The 23,006-nt window shown below is 42.3% G+C and overlaps 1 protein-coding gene across 1 annotated transcript; it reads left to right on the top strand.

Moving 5' to 3' along the window:
- The first annotated feature begins 2,995 nt into the window (after positions 1 to 2,995).
- On the top strand, positions 2,996 to 22,306 carry LOC121192806 (junctophilin-1-like). The gene is made up of 7 exons (XM_041054698.1): positions 2,996 to 3,627; positions 11,634 to 12,393; positions 17,491 to 17,609; positions 20,062 to 20,340; positions 20,544 to 20,974; positions 21,284 to 21,380; positions 22,157 to 22,306. The coding sequence occupies exons 1-6, from the start codon at positions 3,249 to 3,251 to the stop codon at positions 21,362 to 21,364; spliced, it is 2,049 nt and encodes a 682-aa protein (XP_040910632.1). The 5' UTR covers positions 2,996 to 3,248; the 3' UTR covers positions 21,365 to 21,380; positions 22,157 to 22,306.
- Positions 22,307 to 23,006: the final 700 nt, after the last annotated feature.

Below are 23,006 nucleotides of genomic sequence, written 5' to 3'. Positions count from 1 at the left end.
AAATGCATCTTTTCTACACTCCCTTGCTTAGTGTTTATCTGCTGCCTGGCTGTGGCCTTTCTGTGTGGAGTTTGCATTACTTCTTCCCATGAATGCATCTACCAATGCGGTGAGTTGACAAATGTCTATTGACTTATGGTCAGTGTTCACCAAGTCCCACACCATCAACCCATACCATCAACCAACAACATTTTGGTTGATGGAGATGTGTTTTTTTTCACCAATCTTACTCAGCAGGTGTTCCAGTAGAGACAGGTAGTTGTCTGGCTGCCTTTGTACTCCAGAGAGGCTGAGCGGGCAGAGAGTGGAGTGAATCCTTCAGATGACCAGGAAAGCAGGAGAGGCACAGAGCGTGGTGAGACTGGTCGGTAGGTGTATGTGAACCTGCAGCACAGACGAACAGGCCTCTCCCACATTCATCAACCAATATGACACTTCCCAAGGGCATGTGAACCAAATTTGGTGAAATTCTGAACAGTAGATTTTTGAGGTACATGTTTTTGGCACTTGTGGCGTCCGGCTCAAAATGCTTTTGTAGGCCTGTTCCTACTCAACATTCCAAGCAGGTCATCTACTAATTGGAAGGGTGGTTGTGCGATCCCCAGCTCCTCCAGTCCACATGTCCACAAGTATGTTTGGGCAAGACAGAAAATCTCAAATCGCCCTCATCTGTGTTTGAGTGTGTGTGTGTGTGTGTGTGTGTATTAATAAAAAGAGCACTGAATGTGTAGAAAAGAAGAGAAAGAATGTGTGTGTGTGTATAAAGGGGTGAGTGTGTTGTGTAAAGCACAAATGCAGTCCATTTACATTTACATTCTATGTTGATTTTTATGTTCCTACCAGTTACCACATGTTCCATATTGGAAGTATGAAACTGACTGAAAAATGCTACCAAGTCTCATTTTATTCATAATGTCTTCATGTCTGTTGATGGTAGACACCTCAACTGTAGGCACAAAATTAATAAAATACTGTACTGTCAGGTTCCCACACTATTCCACAAACCAGAGAATACACCAGTGAAAGACAGCAATGAAGAAGACTGCTACAGCCAGTGTGAACACAAATGGAAAGAAAGCAGGTTCCAGGAAATGTGTTTTGGAAATGCATTCAGCCCATCGCTCAGCCCTTTTAGTGAGAAGCACCAACTGTAATTATAATCATGTTTTGTTTACAGGAACATTCCTAAACAACCCTGATGTACACGTCCTGCTCAGCAACAAACACCTACGGACACATTATTACTGTTTTCATTTTGAGGCCAAGCTTTTGTGTTTGTATTTCAACCATCAGTCAGAGAAAATGAACATTGTTTGTAGAACTGGAAAAAAGAGCTGGAGTACCCTGAGCTGTGAAATCTACATGTTTCAGAAGATGGCAGTGTTTGACTCTGTATTGAGATGGCAGTCCTTTGCAATGTCCCCTGTACCTGTTGCTGCCTTCGGGAGGCTCACCTCACTGAGTTTAGAATCCAGGAGTAGGACTCATTCACTGCATTTTCTTAGGTTTTCTTAGGTCTTTAGGTAAACTGTCCAGACACTTGACATGATTGAATGTCATTTACCAGGACACTGGAGGGAAAGCAGATACTTGAAGATGTTTCACCTTCCATCCAAGAGGCTTCTTCAGCTGATGAGGAAGGATGATGGAGAGAACATCTAATTGACCACTTCATTAAAAAAAACCCCAAAAAAAAAATCACCATGCATTATGTGTTTGCATGCAACATGCAACCACAATAATTCTTCTCACCATCAGTGATATTTTATTACATTACTGTTAACATCAGTTAGCAGGATGTATTCACTGCTTTGCATGTGAAACACCACAAGCTCTCGGTCCATACAGTACTGTGTTTCTGGAGAATCATAGATTATGCATGTTTGTATCAAAGCTATGGTTTTACTGATTTTAGGATGTCCACCCTCAGCATGTGGAAGCTGTTGTATACTGACTGATGTGGAACTGTTTATCACCCTCTTGTGTGCATGTGTGACAGACCTGCACAGGTACACAGCCAGGCAGGTGGTCACAGTAAGCAGCACAAGCAAGTACAAGTTGAGAGCTCGTGTTTCTGCTTTCAAAATAAAAGCACATTTAATCCTTTTGGAGAGAGTACTGTTGCTGTTGACTTACAGCTGATAGGACAATCAAGACAAATCAACAACCGTCTCATTTACGACAATGACTTTCTTGAAGGCACTATTTATTTATTTCCACCGTAGTTCTCTGGTGCCTATGTTACCTGTTCTGTTTGAGCAACAGTGAGAACAGCTGGTGTCATTTCTACATTTAGAAATCAGCTATCTTAACAGCTTTGAATAGATGTTTTTTTTTCATGTCTGCACAGGGAATACTGTGGCACATTTAAATTTTACACTATCTAGTTTGTTGCAGACAGAATCTTGCAGTTCCCAAAAAGAAAACCAGGATTCTTTTTTTAAAATTTGCCCATGACAAAAACCTTATCAGCCCTTTAAGAGGCTGCTCTCATATGAGACTGTACATTTTAATTTAACGTAATCCATAAAAACTTACTAATAACTGGGTTAGGGTTTGCTGTAACTAGAAGAGATTGTCATTATGAATTTTGCACAGTACAAAATCCAGGAAGATCGCTTTAAAATTCCAGATTCATTAAATCAAGTAAATAGAACAGAAGCACAAAGAATTTCTCCGACAGTGATGGAGAAACAAGGATGGATTACCAACTGGGAAAAGTGGCCCCCAGGGCTGAAGACCCTCAGGAGTTCCAAATCCTTCAGGTCCACACTGGCACATGTCTGTAGAGAGGTCTTGTGTCAAAATACAAGACCTTACTTAAATTACTGGAAACAGTGTTGTTTACCCTTATACAGTTAGATTTGGACCCTGCAGTACTTCCAACCATCGGGTCAGTCTCTGGCTTTTAATTTGGAATGGCAAACAGGAAGCACTATCCAGGCTCATCACGGATAGCTTACAGGTCTTTACTTGAGTCAGAAGAGTGGGAGAGTCCTCCGGCACTCAGCAGTGGAGGGACTGTGGCAGTAGCGGCGGGTGCCTCTCACCCTCCCACGTTCCGCTTCCAGTAACCGACACCGCACCGCCGATGCGCCCAGCCGCCATCACACCCGGTTCCCTCACACCTCTGCCGAAAGCTCGTACTGTCACCAGGGCTTTCCTGTCAACATCACCTCGCGTCTGAAAAACACTTCTCACACTCTGGACTTCGCCTAAAAAGTAGTACTTTTACCCTCCGTTTCTGAATGACGGGCGGTCGGTTCGACTTTGACGATGGTGGCACCTACTGCGGAGGCTGGGAGGACGGCAAAGCCCACGGCCACGGCGTGTGCACGGGACCTAAGGGCCAGGGCGAGTACGCGGGCTCCTGGTCCAGCGGTTTCGAGGTGGTCGGCGTCTATACCTGGCCCAGCGGGAACGTGTACCAGGGCTACTGGGCGCAGGGGAAACGCCACGGACTCGGCGTAGAAAACAAGGGGAGGTGGATTTATCGGGGAGAGTGGACTCACGGGTTCAAGGGCCGGTACGGAGTCCGGCAGAGCCAGAACACACCGGCCAGGTACGAGGGCACCTGGAGCAACGGACTGCAGGACGGCTACGGCGTGGAGACGTACGGTGATGGAGGTGAGGGGGGGTGCTGATGCGAGTATGGGAACAGTGTTGGAACATATTCATGTGTCTATTGTTAGGAACTACAGCGTGGCACAAACATTGCACGTGTGCCCAACAACCACATATCAAAGCAAATCCTTCATTAACACGCACGTGGATCTGCTGTTGTTTTGTAATCATATTGTTTTTGTTTATTGGTGTCACATGAATAGGAATTCACTATTTTTTTTTTTTTGGTGTGTGTCAAGTAGCAGTAACAGAGCAGACACTTGTTAGTCAGATAAGTTCCAGAAAGAAAGATTGCACAACAAACTTACACCCCCCCCCCCCTCCCACCCCACCCCCTTCCTCTCAGAGCCCTCTGGAAACACCTGTTGTGGAACCTAACTTTGACTGAAATTAAATTTAGACCACGTTGACCGGATCGAACACACACACACACACACACCAACACAACTGACCTGCCTAAGACACACACACCGTTCTTCAGAAAGTTTGCAGTTCTTAGTTATAAGGCTTCATCCAAAATCCCTCACTCAGTCACCTCTCACTGTGTGGGAGTTCTATGAGTTTACTGAAAAAACATTTGGAAATACTATTACTACTTATTTCTTGCACGTAACTTGCAGGGGGAACCATCAAGTTTTCCTAAAACATAAGATAATAATATAATATAATTAACCAGTAATGTTTGTAAAAGACAGAATTTCATTTTAAAACACTTAACAATTCAAAAAAATAGTTATTTTTTTAAATAACAATTTATCACTGTTATAATAATAACAATGTATTATTGTTATAATAATAGCAGTTATTACCAGCTACCTGGATGTTGTCCATCCAGGTAGCTGATAGCCTGCCATTTTTGTTTTCATTGGTAAACAGAATCACAACTTGGGAGAGAAGCCAAAAAACATCTTTATCATTTAGTGGACAAAATATTTTTCATCAAGATGGATGAAAGAATAGAAGAAAGGGTCTTTGTGTTTGAGAACCTGGTTCACTTGAGTCCCGTTGGATGCCAGCTTCATCAGTTGCTTTTATCGATGTTAACTTGCAACAACATGAAAGAGTGGAGGCAACAGTACAGTTTCACTCTTTTTTGGCCTCACAGCTGTCTGAGCTATCATCTACCGATAGCCTGAAGGTGAGGTGTTTAGGGAACATCTGTAAATTGTAGCTACGGAAAATAACCTGGGTTACATTCTCCCCTTAAATATAAATGAATGCTGTTCAAATATTCTCTCATTTCAACCAGTTTAGATGATGACATACAGACTGTTGCTACAGCTGGTTCTCAGGCCACAGCTTGTGCTGAGATTCAGACATAATTAAACTCTTGCAGTGATGCTGTAAACCTATGTAGGGCTTTTTCTCCCACACAGAAGATTGATCAGCAATCATTAAGAGAACTGAATAAGAATCGGACCAGTAAGCAGAATCAAAAATGATATTGGTATCAATAAAACCTTATTAGTAACTAATTACCACGCCTAGTCTAGGGATATGGTTCGAACTATGTTAAGTGTTTTTAAACATTTTTATCAAATGTTTCATCAAACAGTTATCTTTTAGAGAAACTGATGCTTTCATCTGTGACCTGATTCACGCATCCTATCCATCGTACTGGTGTGATTGTTGTTCAGCAGTTAGTTATTTTCCTACCACAGTGTTCTTACAGTCAACACGCTGAGCGTCTCAGATTGTAGCAGGATGGCAGAATGTTGGTTTGTCTCATCAGTAGAGCTGGACGGCAAATCAGACTCAACTATTTACCAACATTATGAAGGACCTTTGTGTGTAATGTGTATTCCAATTTTATTTGCAATACAAATAAACTAAATGATCTGAATCCCATATAATAGCATTTATCCAAGAGGCTCAGCCGATTGATCTGCCCACAGTAAACTCCAGGAACTGTAATTACCCCAGACTAATGTATCAGAAGTGAATTGAACACAACACGAAGCATGATGCACTGATTGATTAAAATCCAACATTACTGTGTTTATCATAACGATTCGACACAGTTTCACGTGATGGTTAAACTAGATGAAGTGAGGGACACCAACAGGTGGTCGCCCATGTTCTGCAAGTAAAGGGGGATCAACCCTTCCACTGCAGGGTTAGGTTTACCCATTTAGTCCTGCTTTGTCATCATATTTACATATTTCAGATTAGAAATATGCTTCTTTTACACAGCAGATATTTATCAGGACATGGTACAGTACAGTACATTTAACATCGTTGTTAAATGTACTGATACTCCATATGTAGATAAGTAGATATAACTGATGGTAGCTTGAGATGTGGTTGAATATTAAAATCTCCTAATTGATTTCCCATAACAGTTTACACACACAGACCAGTTTATTAGTGGTGTTGAGTCCTCCTCAGCCAGTATTGACAGTTGTATAGTGTTCTCTGTGGCTCTGAAGGAGTTTTGTGAAGTCTAAGAAAGCTTGCACTCAAGCTTGGACTTAAAGCCCACACCTTTTTAACAGAAAGCATGCAGTTTGAAAAAACTGGGGTGTTTACCAGGCAGGTAGCATCTAACAAATGGTGGGAAAGTGCAAGATCCAGCATTTTTTGGAACTTGAGCCATACAGTACTCTTATGCAGGGCGCCAGACTTATTCCACTGATGGTACTGGCGCTACAAACTTTCAACAAGTTGGTCGCACCAGCTCATGTTTTGGTGGTATGCTGTGGGTTTTTTTGTGATTGGGAGTTCCACTGTCACTGTGTTATAGGTAGTGTTGAACTTAGTGACAATTTCATGTTCCTCCACTGAGCAATTATTCTCATCTAAGAGCTGAAGAGAGGTGGGGAGGCTGCTCAGTGTCTCAGGCGATGCATCAGTCCCTGCAGGTCCTTGCTATTGTTGTACAGCTTCAAAGTTTTAAGGTTAAACTGTGTTGACAAGGTAACAAGTTTAGAGTTGCCTGTGTGTACACACACACTAATGATGAAAGTGGATGCAGAGAGAGACAAACTGAGCCAGTGAAGACTAAGCTGTTGCATTAAGCACCATAAAATAAATGTTAACTTCCACATTTCATTATTTATTCAATAACAAATTCTTTTTCATCACTTTTAGTAAAAGCCTGTGCTCTTACCCTCAATATTACATTGGTGTATTCTTCTTCTACTGTGGCAGTATAGGGTTTGTGGAGCTACTTTTACCCACTACTGGTTATATGAAACCATTCCTACTTCTCAGCCAAGGGGCCTCTCCCTCTGCCGCTCTCTCTATCTTTAGCTCTGCTCTGCACCTTAATGTGGCAGGAATTAATTATCTTACTTTGTCAAACTGCCCTCAGTCAGTGCATTAGGATGTTGGCCCATAGGACTCTACTGATTATTAGTTGAACTGCTCATTTAAAAAAGCAGTGCCAGTGTAAAATTAGCCTGTTGAGCTCAGATCATGTATTTGCCAGGTAATGTGTTTACTACAGTGCAGTAAGTGTCATCAGTTTATTAGCAGGGGTTCACAGGGGTGGCATATATGTCAACTGGTGCATACAGCCATGGACATATAACTCCCATATAACTCAATTTTTCCACTCTGTCCTGTGGTAATATTTCTTTAAGGAAGTACAGCAGCCCCTTGAAGTGAAGGGTGGGGGTGAGAGGAGCTGAACCAAATGACCTGGACTATAAAAGCTCACACACTTAGTTCGGCTTCATTTGTATTTCAAATCATATACTCCGTCAGTTTAATAACGGTGTCATGTCTTATCCACCTCTCTGCTGCTGTAACAGAGAGTAACAGAGAGGCTGGTGGGGGTTGACTGTGAATGGTACACACAGAGGGTGGGTAAAATAATGAGACAAGGACAGTAAAGTTTTCATGGTCCGCTGATGTGGCGGGATGTATTCCAGCTCTGCCTACAATGCTACAATGAAATGAGATTTTATCCATATCCAAAAAAACGAAAAAAAGAAAAATGGAAAATCAGTTTTGTTCTTCAGTTCCCTTCCATGGAGGTAAAGCATTATGCTTCCTGAAGTTGCTGGAAGCATTTTATTGTGAAACACATGGAGGAAGTGCTGAGTTTGCATGAACAGTAAAAAAAAAAAACAAACAAACAAAAAACAACAACAACAACAACAACAAAAAAACACAACAGCAACGTGTCCTATTTTTTCCATATTTCAAATAGCAAACTGTCATAAACTGTCTGAATATACAGTATACATTATACAGTATACTCAGGTCACAGATGAGTATACAGTAGAGTGATATAGAGTATAGATTGACATGGGGACCATGTGTGATTTAGGAATTTACCTCCTGTATCTGTGTTTCATGTCACATTCAAATGGATTAAACTTTCTGTATTTTACTCAGATTTACTGACCAAGAAGAGAGGCCGAAAAATCATGACAAATGAACATAGGTCAGATTTGCACAGGAATAACAAAACATCAAGGACAAGTTCTGTATTTTTTTTTTTTTTTACTGAATGCGGAAACCCCCAGTTTTTACTGACCCCACCCGGCCTTAGTGAGTCTGGATCTCCCATCTGTATTGGCTACTTGAGTGGAAGATTCATGAAAAGTAAGCCTTCCAGCAGACACTGTGTTACTATATTTACCGGGGGAACTCCACTAAATGAATGAATTTGATCCAGAATGCTGTAAGTTCTTCACAGTGTACAATGAATTTCCCAGATGGGCTCTTCTGTTAGTTTGACTGAAACTTTTAGAATACAGGAAAACACAGTGTTTTTTTCTTCTTTCATTTTTTTCTTTCCAGAGGCTAGTCCAATGTCTTCAGTCTGCTACTGTGGAGAAGACTTGTTCCACATAGCAAGATAGCTGCTTGGAGTTATGTTTGGCCACCCAACAGACTTCCCAGTGTCTCAAGTTACTTCCATCTTTTAAAATAGAACGTTCTCACATTCTCCAGCTGAAGCCATCGGGCCAAGAGCCTGAACTCTCCTAACCAGGCCGCGAAGCTGTTTTATCACCTAATGATTCTCACTGGTGGCGCTTCTAGAAGCATAACTGTTTTATGTCCAGGCTGTCAAAATAACTCTGAGACTCAGACACACTCAGTGCAGGCGTTGGGCTCTGGGTGCTCTCTCTTGTTAGTCAGTGATTTAGTTTCCAGTCAAGCTCTGTAGATTGAAGGATTTTGTAGAAGTACTTAATGGAAATACAGTTAATACAGCCATGATCACCTTATTAAAATCTTGAATGTTCTTGTAATAAAGTAATAGTAACTAACTAACATCACAGCTTTTCAAGTATCACCTGTCAAATGAAACTGTACCTACATTATGTGCAGTGACCTGCATTCTGTTCTGTTTTGTGATACCAGTATCTGAGAGTTTCAGGGTTATAGGTTCATTTATTTAACTCTCCAACAGCAGCAACAATAGTACAACATATTGGACCTTGTCAATGACAAAACAATACAGTCCTGGACTTAAGTGGACAAATGATTTAGATAAGGATCTAGTGATAACTGCAGTAACTGAAAAACAATGATATATTATCACTTTTTAAGTTAATATGTCTGAACAGCAGACACAGAAACGTGATCATTCATTTGGAGTCGTGTTTGATGAATGTAAGTCCAATATTCACTTCCTTTTAGCTCTGCTTTGGTCTCCACCAACCTCTGGGGGGGAAAGATCTGGCTCTTAAGCTGCTAAATGCTCCACATGTTCAGCAGCTGGTCTGTGACTGTGTCTGTCTGCTTGGAGGAAACACCAAGTTTGAAGTGAGACTGAAATGAAACTGTCAAACTACAACAGTGAGATGAACGTCTCTCTAAAGCTCTGTGGAGCTGCACAGTTACAAGTAATGCTCTGTGGGTTTGTTACTACTAACAACACCTTTCATATACAAGTAATCATGTGATTGTTGTTTAAAAAAAAAAAAAAAATATATATATATATATATATTTTTTTTTTTTTTTTCACATGATTACTTGTATATGAAAGGTGTTGTTATATAGATATAGATAGATAGATAGATAGATAGATAGATAGATTGATAGATTGTAGTCTCTTTAAATTTAGTGAGCGGAGCTGTATCTCTGACACAGCTCATGGAGGTAATTACGGACCTGAAGCAATTTCTTCTCCATCACATCTGAACAGAAAGACATGATTCACGTATTTTTAGAGTCAGTGTGACTCACACTTTTCCAGGATAACATTATTTCAACGTCGTCACTAGCAAAATAATCCAATGATAGTTGTCTGTACATCCATGGAGACACTGCAGAAGGAACTGCTAGGAGCTCAATCAGCATACTCAGAGCGTGTTCACAGCCTCATACAATGTAAAGCAAAACTACTAAATTCTGTTATATTAACAGATTTCAGCATTGAGGTACAAATACATTCATGATTTTGCATAGGCCTACTAACCTGATTCATAAGAACCACATATTTTTCTTTTCTACCCCTTGAGTTTGTTAAGCTGAACCTTTGTAGCCAGCTGTATTTAGATGCTACAGAAAATACAGGGGTTTGAATTTTTTAATATAATGCATATGTTGATGTACTTGGCCCATCTCTGCCCTGGTTTTCTAAATGAAGGCTTAATGCCAGTGGAGATGGTGGGGGTGCAGATTAGCCTAATGAAGCTGTGAGACAGCCAGACTCAGGAACAGCTGATTGGCCCACTGATTAGTGATTAGCTCCTCCATGGCTGGGAGAGAAGGTTTAAGGTGAAGTGATTGACTATGGAGGGGAATTTACCTTCTTGAATTTAATGTGATTTGATAATAGCAGGAGGAAAGTGGCACGAAGCCAGGAAGTGTAGCCTCAGCCAGTAGAAAGTTGTGATTCAAAGAATAGAAATCTACTACCTGACCTTTCCCTTGCTGTGAATAATCCAGTGCTAGCATGACTTACCAAGATGTGATGTGAAGTATTAGGTAGCAGTGACATTTAAGACTTCAAGGCTGTCTCATACAGCTGTTTACATGTGATAGTTATCACTTACAGTGTTGTCAAGTTTAGAGAGAGCATTTTGTTGAAATGTTACATGTTTCATGGGCCTATCGTGTGTGTGTGTGTGTGTGTGTGTGTGTGTGTGTGTGTGTGTGTGTGTGTGTGTGTGTGTGTGTGAAAGATATAACTATCCTCTTAAATAATTGTTAGAGCTGGATTTTTGATGGTGATACTAATATCAGTATTTCCAATCCATATATTGAGACTGATTGTATGAGTAGGCTTGAGATGATCATTCAGATAAATAAAATATCTATAATTAATACATTTTTTAAAAAATGGCATTTGAACAAATTTCCACTGAACAGACATTGAGAGGACAGAGTATGAGGGTCCTCTGCTGGGACAACCTGTTACCGCTCTCTACCAGTATGATTCTGGCACAAAGTCCAAAATCTGAAATCCACTGTCCACAATAATCACGGTGATGATTCAGATCACAGTGAGCAGACAGTCTGCAGTGTAATGGCTTTACTAGGTGTGTGTTACTGAAAGGAGAAGCTTCCTTAGTCTTGTCTTCACTATCAACAGTCTCTGACATAAACTTGTTAGGAGAGAGCACAAGCAGCTCATCCTGACCAGTCACAGTTTGCCCAAAAGACTGACACCACACTGAAAATCACTTATATTTTAATGTAAATATATACAAAAAAAATCAGAAGGTTTGAGGATTCAGAAACATTTCAAGACATAATAAGTTATGTCATGTAAAATGAAGAAGAAATATTTGAGATTCCTTATTCTAGGTCAGAAAATTGGGGAATTGACCAACTCCTTTGCAGAAAAGCTCAGATTTTCTTAGCCTAAATAAAGAATGCAAAGTACTGTCAAAGGAAGGCTGTGCTGTAGTGGTCTCAGAGCCCCCTTAAAGCTTTGAGCTGTGTCTGGGCCCATTGTCCTGACTTACACTGTTTGTCTGTTTCTATTAAACGACTTCTGTACTGACTATAATCTATTGGTGGTTATGTTATTGCTATTTCATTTCTGTATTTTACAGTTCACTCATCATGTGTTTTTTCTTTCCCTCCCTCTTTTCTTGTAGGCACGTATCAGGGTCAGTGGACTGGTGGGATGCGTCATGGCTACGGTGTACGTCAAAGTGTTCCCTATGGTATGGCCTCGGTCATCCGCTCGCCTCTCCGAACCTCTCTGGCTTCCCTCCGTAGTGAACAGAGTAACGGTACAATACTGCGCGACAGCCTGTCTGACAGCCCCGCTGGCACACGTGGTGGCTTCGTGCTCAACTTCCACTCAGATGGAGAGGGTTCAGAGAAGAAGAAGGGTCTTTTCCGGCGCGGCTCCCTCTTCGGCAGCCTTCAGCGACTGCGCAAATCAGACTCACGCTCATCGATTTCCAGTAAGCGCAGCTCAGCGCACAGTGACACCACCATGAGCCGCATCAGTTCCAGCGACGCCAACTCCACCATTAGCTTTGGAGACGGAGACCCAGGCGATGACTACCTGACTCAGGAGGACAATGTGGATGCCACCACCACAGAGTCCTACATGGGCGAGTGGAAGAATGACAAGCGCAGCGGCTTCGGTGTCTCCGAGCGCTCCAATGGCATGAAGTACGAAGGTGAGTGGTTGAACAATAAGCGCCACGGCTATGGATGCACCATCTTTCCTGATGGCACCAAGGAAGAAGGGAAGTACAAGAACAACGTGCTGGCCCGAGGCATCAGGAAGCAGCTGATCCCACTGAAGAACACCAAGACCAAACAGAAAGTGGATCGAGCCATCGAGGGAGCAGTAAGAGCAGCGGCCATCGCCAGAACCAAAGTGGAGATTGCCATCTCCAGGTAAAATGTCCTGTGGAATATTAATCTCAGAAAACTGCAACTAAATCACTGTTTTCCCGATTTTTTTTTTCTGTAGCATTCAACTAAGTATTTTGGGGCCAAGTCTGCCTTTGTATTGGAGAGGGTGCTGCAGAGAGCTGACAGAAAGTAAGGGTCGAGAGTAAAGGGGAGGTGTCCCATACTGGCTGTTGTGAGCATTCATTACTGTTCTTGGAAAACCATGACCTGGATGATTGAGAACATCACCGTTTACACATTCAACATTGATCTAACATCCTTCCATAGTTGTGTGCACAGTTTCCCTGTACAATGAGGGATTATTATTGACTTTCAGTTTGACCTCTACATAAAGTGGTTTGGATAAGGTTTTCAGTGATGTTTCCTTGTTTGAGTTTGGCCCAGTTTTGGATGATGGTAAATATCATGACCCTCTGTGCAGGCTGATCTCCGAGGTGTTTGTCAGTGCCAGTGATACAGAGGATGCAGCACAGGTGGAGCAGGTGTGATTACATTTATTCTTCTCAGCGTTTATTCACCATGTTTTGAACAGCTGTCAGTTCGACTGAACTTTAGGCAAAGACCATGACAGTATAAAAACAGAGTGTACTCCTGTGCCATCATTTCAGATCCAAACAGTCAGAGTTGAACAGGTCAGATCTCCAGTGATTGAAGAAGTGCTACAACTCTGAACACAGCAACTTGGGAATAAATTGCCATATCAGTAGTAGAGCAGTGGTTAGAGTCAGCCTGTTCGAGTTAATGTGAGGCGGTGGTGCACTGTCAGGACAAGCAAGAAAAACAGTGCTTTACCGGTTGAAGCTAATAATAGACCTTTTATTAGATAGATTATAACGATACAGAAGTGGGAGCCATATCTCTCCTCACATCTCAGAGCTGCCTTCTGTCCCATAAAGGGTCTAATGCTTCTGTGTGTTTATCTTGTAATTTACTGCAAGTAAATGAGCAAATAACACTGTGATTGATCATCTTAGATCAGTATAAATTGTCTTACTAATTACTGTAGTCACTGTGTGCGATGCCAGGGGTGTGATGTGGAGCAGCTTCTAATAACTCCATGTTACACCAGCCTTTTTAATTCTGTTCAACTTTTTAAATGATCAAATTAACGCCTTTTCCTTTCGTTTACTTTTTGAGAAGTTTGAGACATCATATTGAGGGTTCATCACTTTTTCGTGTCCTCTGGAAACACCTCCGTTGTCGTCTGTGCTACTTGCAGCATGTTTCCCTTGTCTACTTTTCTGTCTGACTTTTACAAACAGGCAAGCAGAATCCTTATAGGTTGTTTTGTATGGGCTTGTGGTCATTGTTAGGTTTTTATGCATTATAAAATATTGGCTGATGTATTGCAGCAGGCAAACAGAGGCACTTTGCTGTCTGCATGTAGACATGACAGACATCTCGTGCTACTGTAGCCGCTACATACTGGTCCATGGAGACACTGAGGGACTGTCACTGGCTTTGCTGTGGAGGAATTAGTTTAAAAAATGGAACAGTTTCAGGCATGTGGAAGTGGTTAGATTTATTTCATGAGTGGCATCATGATCGGCGTCAGCCTGAGCAAGACTAATCAATCATGACATTGCACATTTGCATTTCATTCATTTATCAGAACAACAAATTGCAGCGTCATGAAAAAACAATCAAACTTCCTGTGCTTTTACCGGTTAGTGAGGGAGGGGGGCTAATGGTGCAGTTTGACTCAGTCAGGTGTGGATGAGTGAGAAGCTGAGTGAGTGAGTGAGCACCTCAGAGTCAGAGGAGAGCTGACACAGCAGGCTGAAGTTAGATTGAGTGTTTTTTTTTTTATTGTATAGTGTGTTAAATGTCTGTTGAGAATATTGAGGGTTTTTTTTTTTAATGTGTTGAAAATGTTTATTTTTCTTAAAGTAACATAGATGATGGCTAAAGCTATGTCTTGAATAGTTGTTCTATATGTGTTACTAAATTTATTCTGTAGACTAAATGCTTAGTATACGACATAATCAACATCAACAGTTTATACTGACAAGAAATGATTAGTCAGATATTCATTTTCAGCCATTTTGGTAAAGTTTTACGGTTACACAGTAAAAGTTATATTTAACGAGACAGTTATTAACACTGTCATCTGGTAATGAATTTGAACTAATAATGATCACAAAATGATTGAGGATTAGTCTGATTCAGCCCAGCAGTAGAGAGCCACTGATCAGTGGTCAGCAGCCAGAGCAGCGGCGTTGCATTCCTGTAGAACAGTGAAATCTGCAGCTTTGTTTCTTGTCTGTCTTTAGCCTTTCCAGTGTGCTTGCTCCAGATTTGCTCAGGGCACAGACCACAGTGCTGTGGTGCAATGACACGTCATTCATTTCAACGGAGGGTGAATGACAGTTAATGGACTAGTCTTCCATTGTAGCTCTTGTGTGGGTCATGATAACTGTCTGCTGTGGAGTCATTTAGGCAGGGATGCCTGGATACAGCAAGGACTAGTCTTTCGTCCATGTTGCTTTGGCAGTTCCTTCTAATTCCGTCAAGCAAAGAGCTGCTGCAGTGTTCAAAAGGTGAGGGCTGTGTCAGCTAAAACTGTCCATCTAAGAAGTGGAGGAGGTTGCGCACACAGTGCAAGGAGTCTGCAGCTTCCACAGGAGTCTTCCAAGGAGGTGGTGTGCAAATGGATGGAAGAAGCTTGCTGGGATTCTTTTATGTGTATATATGACCCCACAACCCTATGCAAACTGTGCATGAGCACAGAGGCACGGTGCTTATGCCTGCGATCGTGCTTGAATAGACACAGGCGTGAGTCTAAGCTCAGACAGTCCAGTGCAGAGAGGTGCTGATGGTAGAATGGAGGAAACGGGAGATGGAGTCTTTGAAGGTTGCAGTGCAGCCATAGCTGTTGAACGCTGGTCAGAGCTCAGGAACGTGTGGAGGGGTTTCAACTTGCATCACTTTTCCCGTCATCTGGGCAAACGGAGAGGGAGGGAAGGAGAGAGAGAGAGAGAGAGAGAGAGAGAGAGAGAGAGAGAGAGAGAGAGAGAGAGAGAGTGGGAACAAAGTGAGAGAACACAGAGAGGGGTCAAGAGAGTAGGTGAGTGGGCTGGAGAGAGAGAGAGAGAGAGAGAGAGAGAGAGAGAGAGAGAGAGAAGCAAGTAGGCACATTCTTGGCCAGATTGCCAGTTTGTGTGTGTGTGTGTTTGTGCGTGTGGGTTTGCGTGAGAGTGTGTGTGTTACACAAGTGCGAGCATGTCTTACCTGTGTGTGTTTATGTGTGTGAGTGTGTGTGTGTGTGTGCGTCAGAAGTAGTGCTTGTCTAAATAAGGCCAGGGAGGAGGACGCTTATCAACAGCTGACAGGAATACTGTGTACACACTGCCCCTGTAGCCCCAGCTACACACACACACACACACACACACACACACTAGCCCTTAACCATCAAAACCAAATGCCTAACCCTAACCCTCACCTAAACCTGATTCTAACCTCAACCCTAAAACCAAGTCTGAACCCTCAAACAGCCATTTTAAGGTGTGTGACTTTCCTTAAATGTCCTCACTTCAGTGGTTTAAAATTCAAACCAGTCCTCACATTGTATAGCTGTACACACAGTCAGTCAGTGCGTAGTGGGCTTTATCTGTTCTCCTTAATCAGTGTGGAAGAACAGTCTGAACTCTGCTGGTGACATGGCTGACCCTTGAAGTGTTTCTTTCTGTTGTGGCTCTAGGTTGATTGTTCATTGATTTTACCAGATAGTATTACCAATACTGATAGTTAATTTGTCATGTTTATGCCTCAGTTCATTTGTTCATGCTCTTTCTTCTTCCCTGCCCGGTTTGCGTCGGCCCAGCTCACCTGCAGAGCAGCCACCCCTCATTCTACACACCTGTATCGGTCATCAGCAATCTACAGCCTCACTTAAAATGCAACCAAATCCTGCACACTGGTCCTTTAAGACACAACTGTTTGTGTAAAGTGTGCATGCAGTTGGTCTTTCATTATTCTGTGTACAAAGGAGCAACTAAAAAAAAAAAAACAAACAAATGAAGAGAAATCAAATCGTATCTGACACACTGAAACAACAGCTGTAGCGACTAAAATCTGACATACTGTTTGTTGCCTGAGAGGTGAAGCCCAGGGGGGGGAAAAAAAAGCTTTCTGCTAGAAAAGCCTTATTGCTGAGTGCACAGTAATGATTGGAGAAGAGTGTATCAGCACTTTATTAGCTTCTGTCATCCCTCTCACAGCTGCACTGTCAGACGATGCAGTTTAGGAAGTTGTTAATGGTTTTTCTTCTTTTATGTGAGACTGCTTCTGCTGCTATCCTGACCATGACTCCCCTGGAAGAAGGGATCTTGTATCTCAGTGGGGACCTTCCTGGCTCAATAAAGGGGCCTAATGCACTGCATTACCCTGGAACGCTAGCGGTCAAGTAATGGACAAAATAAAACTGAAATATAGACTTGGGTCAGACCTCAAATTTGGCAGCACTAGCTAGGTTGAGTCAGGTCAGGTCTTAAAGATGCAGGTGCTGGACGTACCTGCATCTCATGTCTCAGTCTCAGGACAAAGCAACGCTCCTGTTTGACCATTTCTGAGAGTGGAAAGATTTGCACCATGGGTTGTGCCTGGTGTGCTCCTCAATAAACACCACCAATACGCACCTTGCCCACCTTCTTTTTACTGATGTGTGTTTTCACTTTACCTCTGCACAGTTTGGGTACAAATGCTAAGCACAATATTAAAGGACCAGTGTGTAGGATTTACTGGCATCTAGTGGTGAGGATGCAAATTGCAACCAACTAAATACCCCTCCCCTCACTCTCCCTTTCCCTGTGTGTAGGAGAACCTACGGTGGCCTTTAGGTAACATGAAAACATGAAAGGCTCTTCTCTAAAGCTAGTGTTTGGTCTTTTTTAAAAAGACCTGCTCTAATTTGTTTCTTACACATTTTTGGATCAATAGTACTACTCAGCTGAGTAGAGTCAGCTAACACAAAGCTCTATAAGTAAATATTTCAGCAGTGTAATGAGATGTAGTGTCTGATTTTTAAGTTACCATCTTAGGTAAAAGAGTCTGTCCATTACTTATTGTGTATGTTTGCAGGACGTCTCATGCTCGGGCCAAAGCAGAGGCTGCAGACCAGGCTGCACAGTCCGCTATTCAGGATTCGGACATTGCCAGAGCCGTGGCCAGAGAGCTCTCCCCAAGCTTCCATCAGCCAGGTACTGTAACAACAGTGATTATACAACAGCACATACAGCAGAGAAGAATACTGTAAACTATAAAAGAACAAAGTGAATCAAACTTTAAAGATACTAAAAAATATCTGTCTGCCTTCATTTTGCTTTATTTTGCCATTGGCCTCACAGGAAGTGTGATGTATAACCCTGTCTTTATCAGCAGACTATAAAGATGATTGCTGTGTGTTTCTCAGTTCTCAGTAGTACTAACATAATTTGGTCACAACTAAGCACTAAGTGCTGAGTTCGATGCCCAACCCTACTTATCACACTGTAGAAAAATCGGACTCCACCCTGCACTGTGTAGAGCTTCAACCTGTGAACACTTGAGCTGGTGTCAGCTGTGGGGACCCTCTGTTGTACAGCCTTCTAAGTGACCTTGAGCATTCTGGGAATGCCTGGAAGCCTTTAACAGGATTTTGAACAAGAGGCTGGGGGACGGCATTGAAATCCTACTAAGGTCAGATCAATTCCTTCACTGTGACATCATGGCCACAGATTTCTGTGTTTCAAAGAAAAAGTAATAACCATTTGGTTACCACTGTCTACACATCACCTGCATCACTGCAGCTGATCCACCCAGCCAGAAGTTTCACAAACATGAAACTCCAACAGCGTAACAGTCAAAATAACGCTCTTATTTATAATCCTTACTAGTATTAGCACCATGAAAGATGCAAAATACAGGAAAGAATGGAAAATTATACAGAGATACAGTAAATAACCTAATACCTTTGACACGTCTCAACCTTTCTTAGTCACCAATAGGCTTCATATTAAGCATTATATCATGCTATATAATACTAATTAACTTTGAGCTGTTCCCCTTGCATCATGTCTTAGTAAATACCCAACTGAAGCAAAAAACTGTGGTGATGCACAAATTTGTGCCCCCAACAGTAAAAGTAAATGACTCTAAACTTTACTTGAGCAATGCTCTTTGGCAGGAAGCCTTTTTTTCTGGAGAGAACCATGGTGCCAGGCTCAAGCTCAGATGACTCTTTCCATGTTTATATAGCTGCAGTTGGGGGCAGTGGTCTGTGTGACGTAAATTTTGTTTCCACAGGCGTCTTCAGAGAAAGTCTTTCCAGTCCAAAATGTACATGCTGACAACCCAGACGTGGGTGTACAGTTGTTGTTGTCTACCCTGCTATTGGTGTCGCTTTGGAGCGTATCAGGGCCTTTAGAGGAGTTGATCTCCGTTGGGATCTTCTCACACTCATCTGCAAACTGATACAGTGCACGTCAGAGGTTACTGTCTGTTAAACATGCAAGGATTGCCGTTACATGGTTCTAATCACTGGTGACGTTGTCTTTGGAAGGAGCGGTGCCTGATCCAGACAGGAGTGCGTGATAGAACCATCGCTGTTAGATCCCAAATGGCTCACTGTCACAGTCACTTGAAGGGAGCAATGTGGAGTTGAAGAGCGATGAGGCTCATGGTTAATGGCTCTTGCCATTGACGTCATTGAAGTCCACGAGACTCAGTGAGAATAACAGGAGGAATGTCAGAAGAGCCTGAGCAAGCCGAGACAAAAATACCAACTTGGCCACCCAGTCTATCAGAAAGTATTCAGACCCCTTCACTTTTTCCACACTGTTGTGTTATAGATTTAATTTGAACCATTTTTGCCCATCAATCCGTGCTCAATAACCCATAATGACAAAGTGAAAACCTTCCCGTCTTCAACAAACTCAAGCAAGTCCATTTGCCTTTGTATAGCTTTTGGGAATTCCATGACCTGGAGTTTAGATTGATGGGCGAAATGGCAGTTTTTTTTTCATTTACAATTAAATCTACAACACAGTGAAATGTGAAAAACAGTAAGGGGTTCTGAATCCACTGTACTGTATCTAAGTGAGATCTAACAAGGCTGGAGACTGACAGTGTCTGACAGTGAGTCCACTGCCCCGGTGTTCTGTCTGCAGTAAGCAGTGATTCTGACTAATGCTGACTAAGAAGGTCCGCGATGATGGAAATAGTCATCTTTAAGTGTGTACACAGCGTTCACTATATCAGGATACTCACATGATACAAGCAGGTGATTGACTCATCTGGTGACTCAAGGAAACAGAGGAGGAGATCACTGGATCTGCTTGTTTTTCTTTTTTAAATTTAAGGGCTGTGCATATTGTTTTTATCATCATGGATTCATACGATTATTCTGATGACTGTGATTCTCAATTGAGTAATTGCGTTATAAACTGTTTCTTACTTTATAAACTGTTTTCCATAAAAAAAATGTTTCTTGGTTTGCAACCTGTCAGATCATCTGACTTCAAAGTTTTCTGGACCTATCTAACTGATAAACATGATAGACAGATTTACAAAAATAAGACCCACATTGTAGTAATCCAGAATTATCCTTAAATGCTGGACTAGTTGCCTGCCAGACATAACTTGCTTTAGTGATTTCTCTTTCTTTAATCCCAGGCCCTGACTACATACGGCAGAAGTATAATGAGCCAGTAGAGGTGAAGGAGGCTCCTGTGGAGGAGAAAAAGGAAAAGTCTCCATCAGGGAGCCCTCATTTCTATCGGAAAGGAACAACACCAACCCAGTCTCCGTCTCAGAGCCCAGGTCCCAGCCCCACTCCTTCACCCACTGCTGTTAAGAAGACCTTTTTCACCAATAAAACTCCAGCCAACATCGCTCCTGCAAGGCCTGCTGGGAAGGAGAACAGAACCCCAACAGCTGAGGCTTTGACAACAGGTAAGCAACTGTGTGAGAAGGGTGTAGTGGATCTTCTCCGGGGACAGTGGGCATGTGTTTTACAGCTTCTGTAGAATCAGAGCATAAATGGTTTGGACTGGTTTGGAACTAAAGGAACATTTCAGTCCTTTCAGCCCCCCCCCAAAAAATATTAGTGCTTTGCTTAACTATTTCTCTTCCCTTTTCCTTATTTCGCCCGGCAGGCATAACAAAGGCAGCATCAAAACTTTCTCTCAGACAGGAAGTGAAGCAACAGGAAGCTCCTCCAGTAGGCAAACCAACTGTTACAACGACAATCAGCAGTTACCCCAGCAATGGGCAGATTCACTCTCAGTACCACGGTTACTATGTCAAAGCGGATGTCAAGAGTCCGCTACCTGATGAACCAATGGACGTAGAGGACGACTTTCATCCATCAAGCCTTGCACGGTTGCCGCCACCTGCCAAACAGATTCAGACGCCAGCGCCAAAATCTCTGCCGGCCCCTAGTCCTTCACCAGTTCCACCAAAAGAGAGCACCAAAGCACCGGAGCCTTCGAAGCCAAAAAGACTGGAATCAAGCAAACCAAAGAACCTCGCAGAAACCAAGAAAGCTAGTATGGAAATCGCTCCTGAAATTGTAGAAGAGGAGTCGGTGAGTCGAACCAAATGACTGGACATGATTTGGATTCTCACTTTTGAGTTTATTGATTTGCAATTTGCCCAAAGCAGGTTGTACGTAAAAGTTTGGCCCCTCATGGATAAATATATAAATGAAAAATTTTGTTGATTTTTGTAGTGATTGAAGTAAACACAATCCAAAATAGACAATAAAAATCAGCTCCAAATGTTAATGCCTTGGGTGGGGTGCTTCATATATAAATGCTTTATACACAGTATATGCTACTGTAAATAAATACTTAATGTAACAGGACTTAATGTAACTATTCCTGTCTTTCCACAGGGCCCGAACTCCATATTGGTGGCTCTGGTGATGCTGTTGAATGTAGGTCTAGCAATCATTTTTGTCCATTTCCTCACCTGACCAAATCTCAACTCAGGTAAGACTTTATGCTACATACTTAACGTTTGTTATAGTCTTTTTCCAAATGTTCATTCATTCAGAGCCACAGCCACACTTCTCACACTACTGTTGTGTCATGAACACATTTTTTCTATAATGTAATTTTCACTTTAACGCAGCAGTATGGTTCTGCAGACCGGTTAAACTTGCGTTAGCCGTCCATCAGCTAACCTGGCTTTGCTGGTCACTTTGATTTTGCCGTATTTTTGATGCAGGAAGTGTCTGAAGTGACTCGTCTTCATCATAGTTTGCTTTTTTCCTTTTTTTTTTTTCTCAAAGAGAAGACCACCTGACACCTCTGAGACACACGGCCTCCGTGTAACTCTCCAGGATTTCTGGACAATTTTAACCTTAATGCAGTGCATGCTGGGAAGTAGAATCAAATAAGCAAACAATATTAATCTTAAACTGATGAGTTACAGAAACAATCCATCGAACATTTGAACTCATGATGACAACTCTTATAACTTATAACTCTTGGGCCTTTGATGTAATGCATGGTTACTCCTGCAGGGAGCTAGTTAGCCCGAAATGCTGATGTGTGTAGCTAAACGAATTAGTGTGTTGAAAAGAAGTGGAGGTAAATGAAGCACTTGGTCACTATGTCAAAATTTATAGTAACATTTTTTTTAAGCGATTTCACAACACATTTTTAGTTGCACTTTCATCATTGTTTTTTGAGGTGTTACACCTCATAGTTGCAGTATGGCTGCAGTCCATGATCCCTAATCCCCAATTTTTCTGACCCTGCAGTGGACTCAACCAAACGAGCCGCCCGAGCTGCTAATCCCCCCACATCAGCCAAAGGGGCCTTTTAAAAAAAATAAAATGACAGTGGCAGTCAGAGCGGCAGTGGCGGGCAAAACTGACTGAAAATAGACTAGTGAAGGAGGAGGTGGAGGAGGAGAAGAAGTGGAGGAAAAAAAAACACTTGGAGGAGAGAGAGGGGGGGATAAAGCAGAGAGAGAGAGCGAAAGATGAAACCTCCACCAGCACCACCACCACCCCACCCGACCCTCTCTCTGGATGGACTGAATGTCTTTGGTGCCCGAGTCCGACCTGACTGGACTGGCGATGATTTGTGACTCCACTCAGAGTGCAGTGAAAGCTGAAGCAAGCAGTTGCTGGTTGGAAATGGGCCCCTGAGCCCCAACTATGGATTCTCTATCAGGGTTAGAAATAACAGGAGGCCCTGAGAGTAGAGTGAATGCGTATGTGTGTGTTTGTGTGTGTGTGAGGCCTGGCATCTGTACCGGCTTTACGTGCCTGTAATGTGTTTGCTTGTCCGTCTACAGCTCCATTTCCATCCGACTGTTCAGCAAATGTGGAAGTTTTTGAAATGCTGCATTAAAAAAGTTTGTGCCTGGTCCCAGCTGAGTTTGAAGAGAATTTGTTTCCTTAAATGATCCACCAGAAGAAGCCAGAGCGCCTTCACAGCCCTGATTAGACCTGGAAATGTAAACCACTGCTCTTCAGTTTGAATAATGTTGTTCTAATGACATGCTGTTATTCAGCTGAACGGCCACCAGACCGACTGCTTTCACTGTGGAGACGCAATATTTAGAAACACGTTTTCAGGTTAGGGTCATCATATGTGTTACGT

This window comes from Toxotes jaculatrix, chromosome 14 (genome assembly GCF_017976425.1).
Source record: "Toxotes jaculatrix isolate fToxJac2 chromosome 14, fToxJac2.pri, whole genome shotgun sequence".
Classification (NCBI taxonomy): Eukaryota; Metazoa; Chordata; class Actinopteri; family Toxotidae; genus Toxotes; species Toxotes jaculatrix.
The sequence above is the reverse complement of the archived record's forward strand: the minus strand, read 5'-3'. Positions and strand labels throughout refer to the sequence as shown.

Coding starts and splice junctions, on each gene's coding strand:
- LOC121192806 (XM_041054698.1), top strand. CDS start 3,249: ATGACGGGCGGTCGGTTCGACTTTGACGATGGTGGCACCTACTGCGGA. Junction 17,610..20,061: donor CCCAAGCTTCCATCAGCCAG/GTACTGTAACAA, acceptor CTTTAATCCCAG/GCCCTGACTACATACGGCAG. Junction 20,975..21,283: donor AAATTGTAGAAGAGGAGTCG/GTGAGTCGAACC, acceptor GTCTTTCCACAG/GGCCCGAACTCCATATTGGT.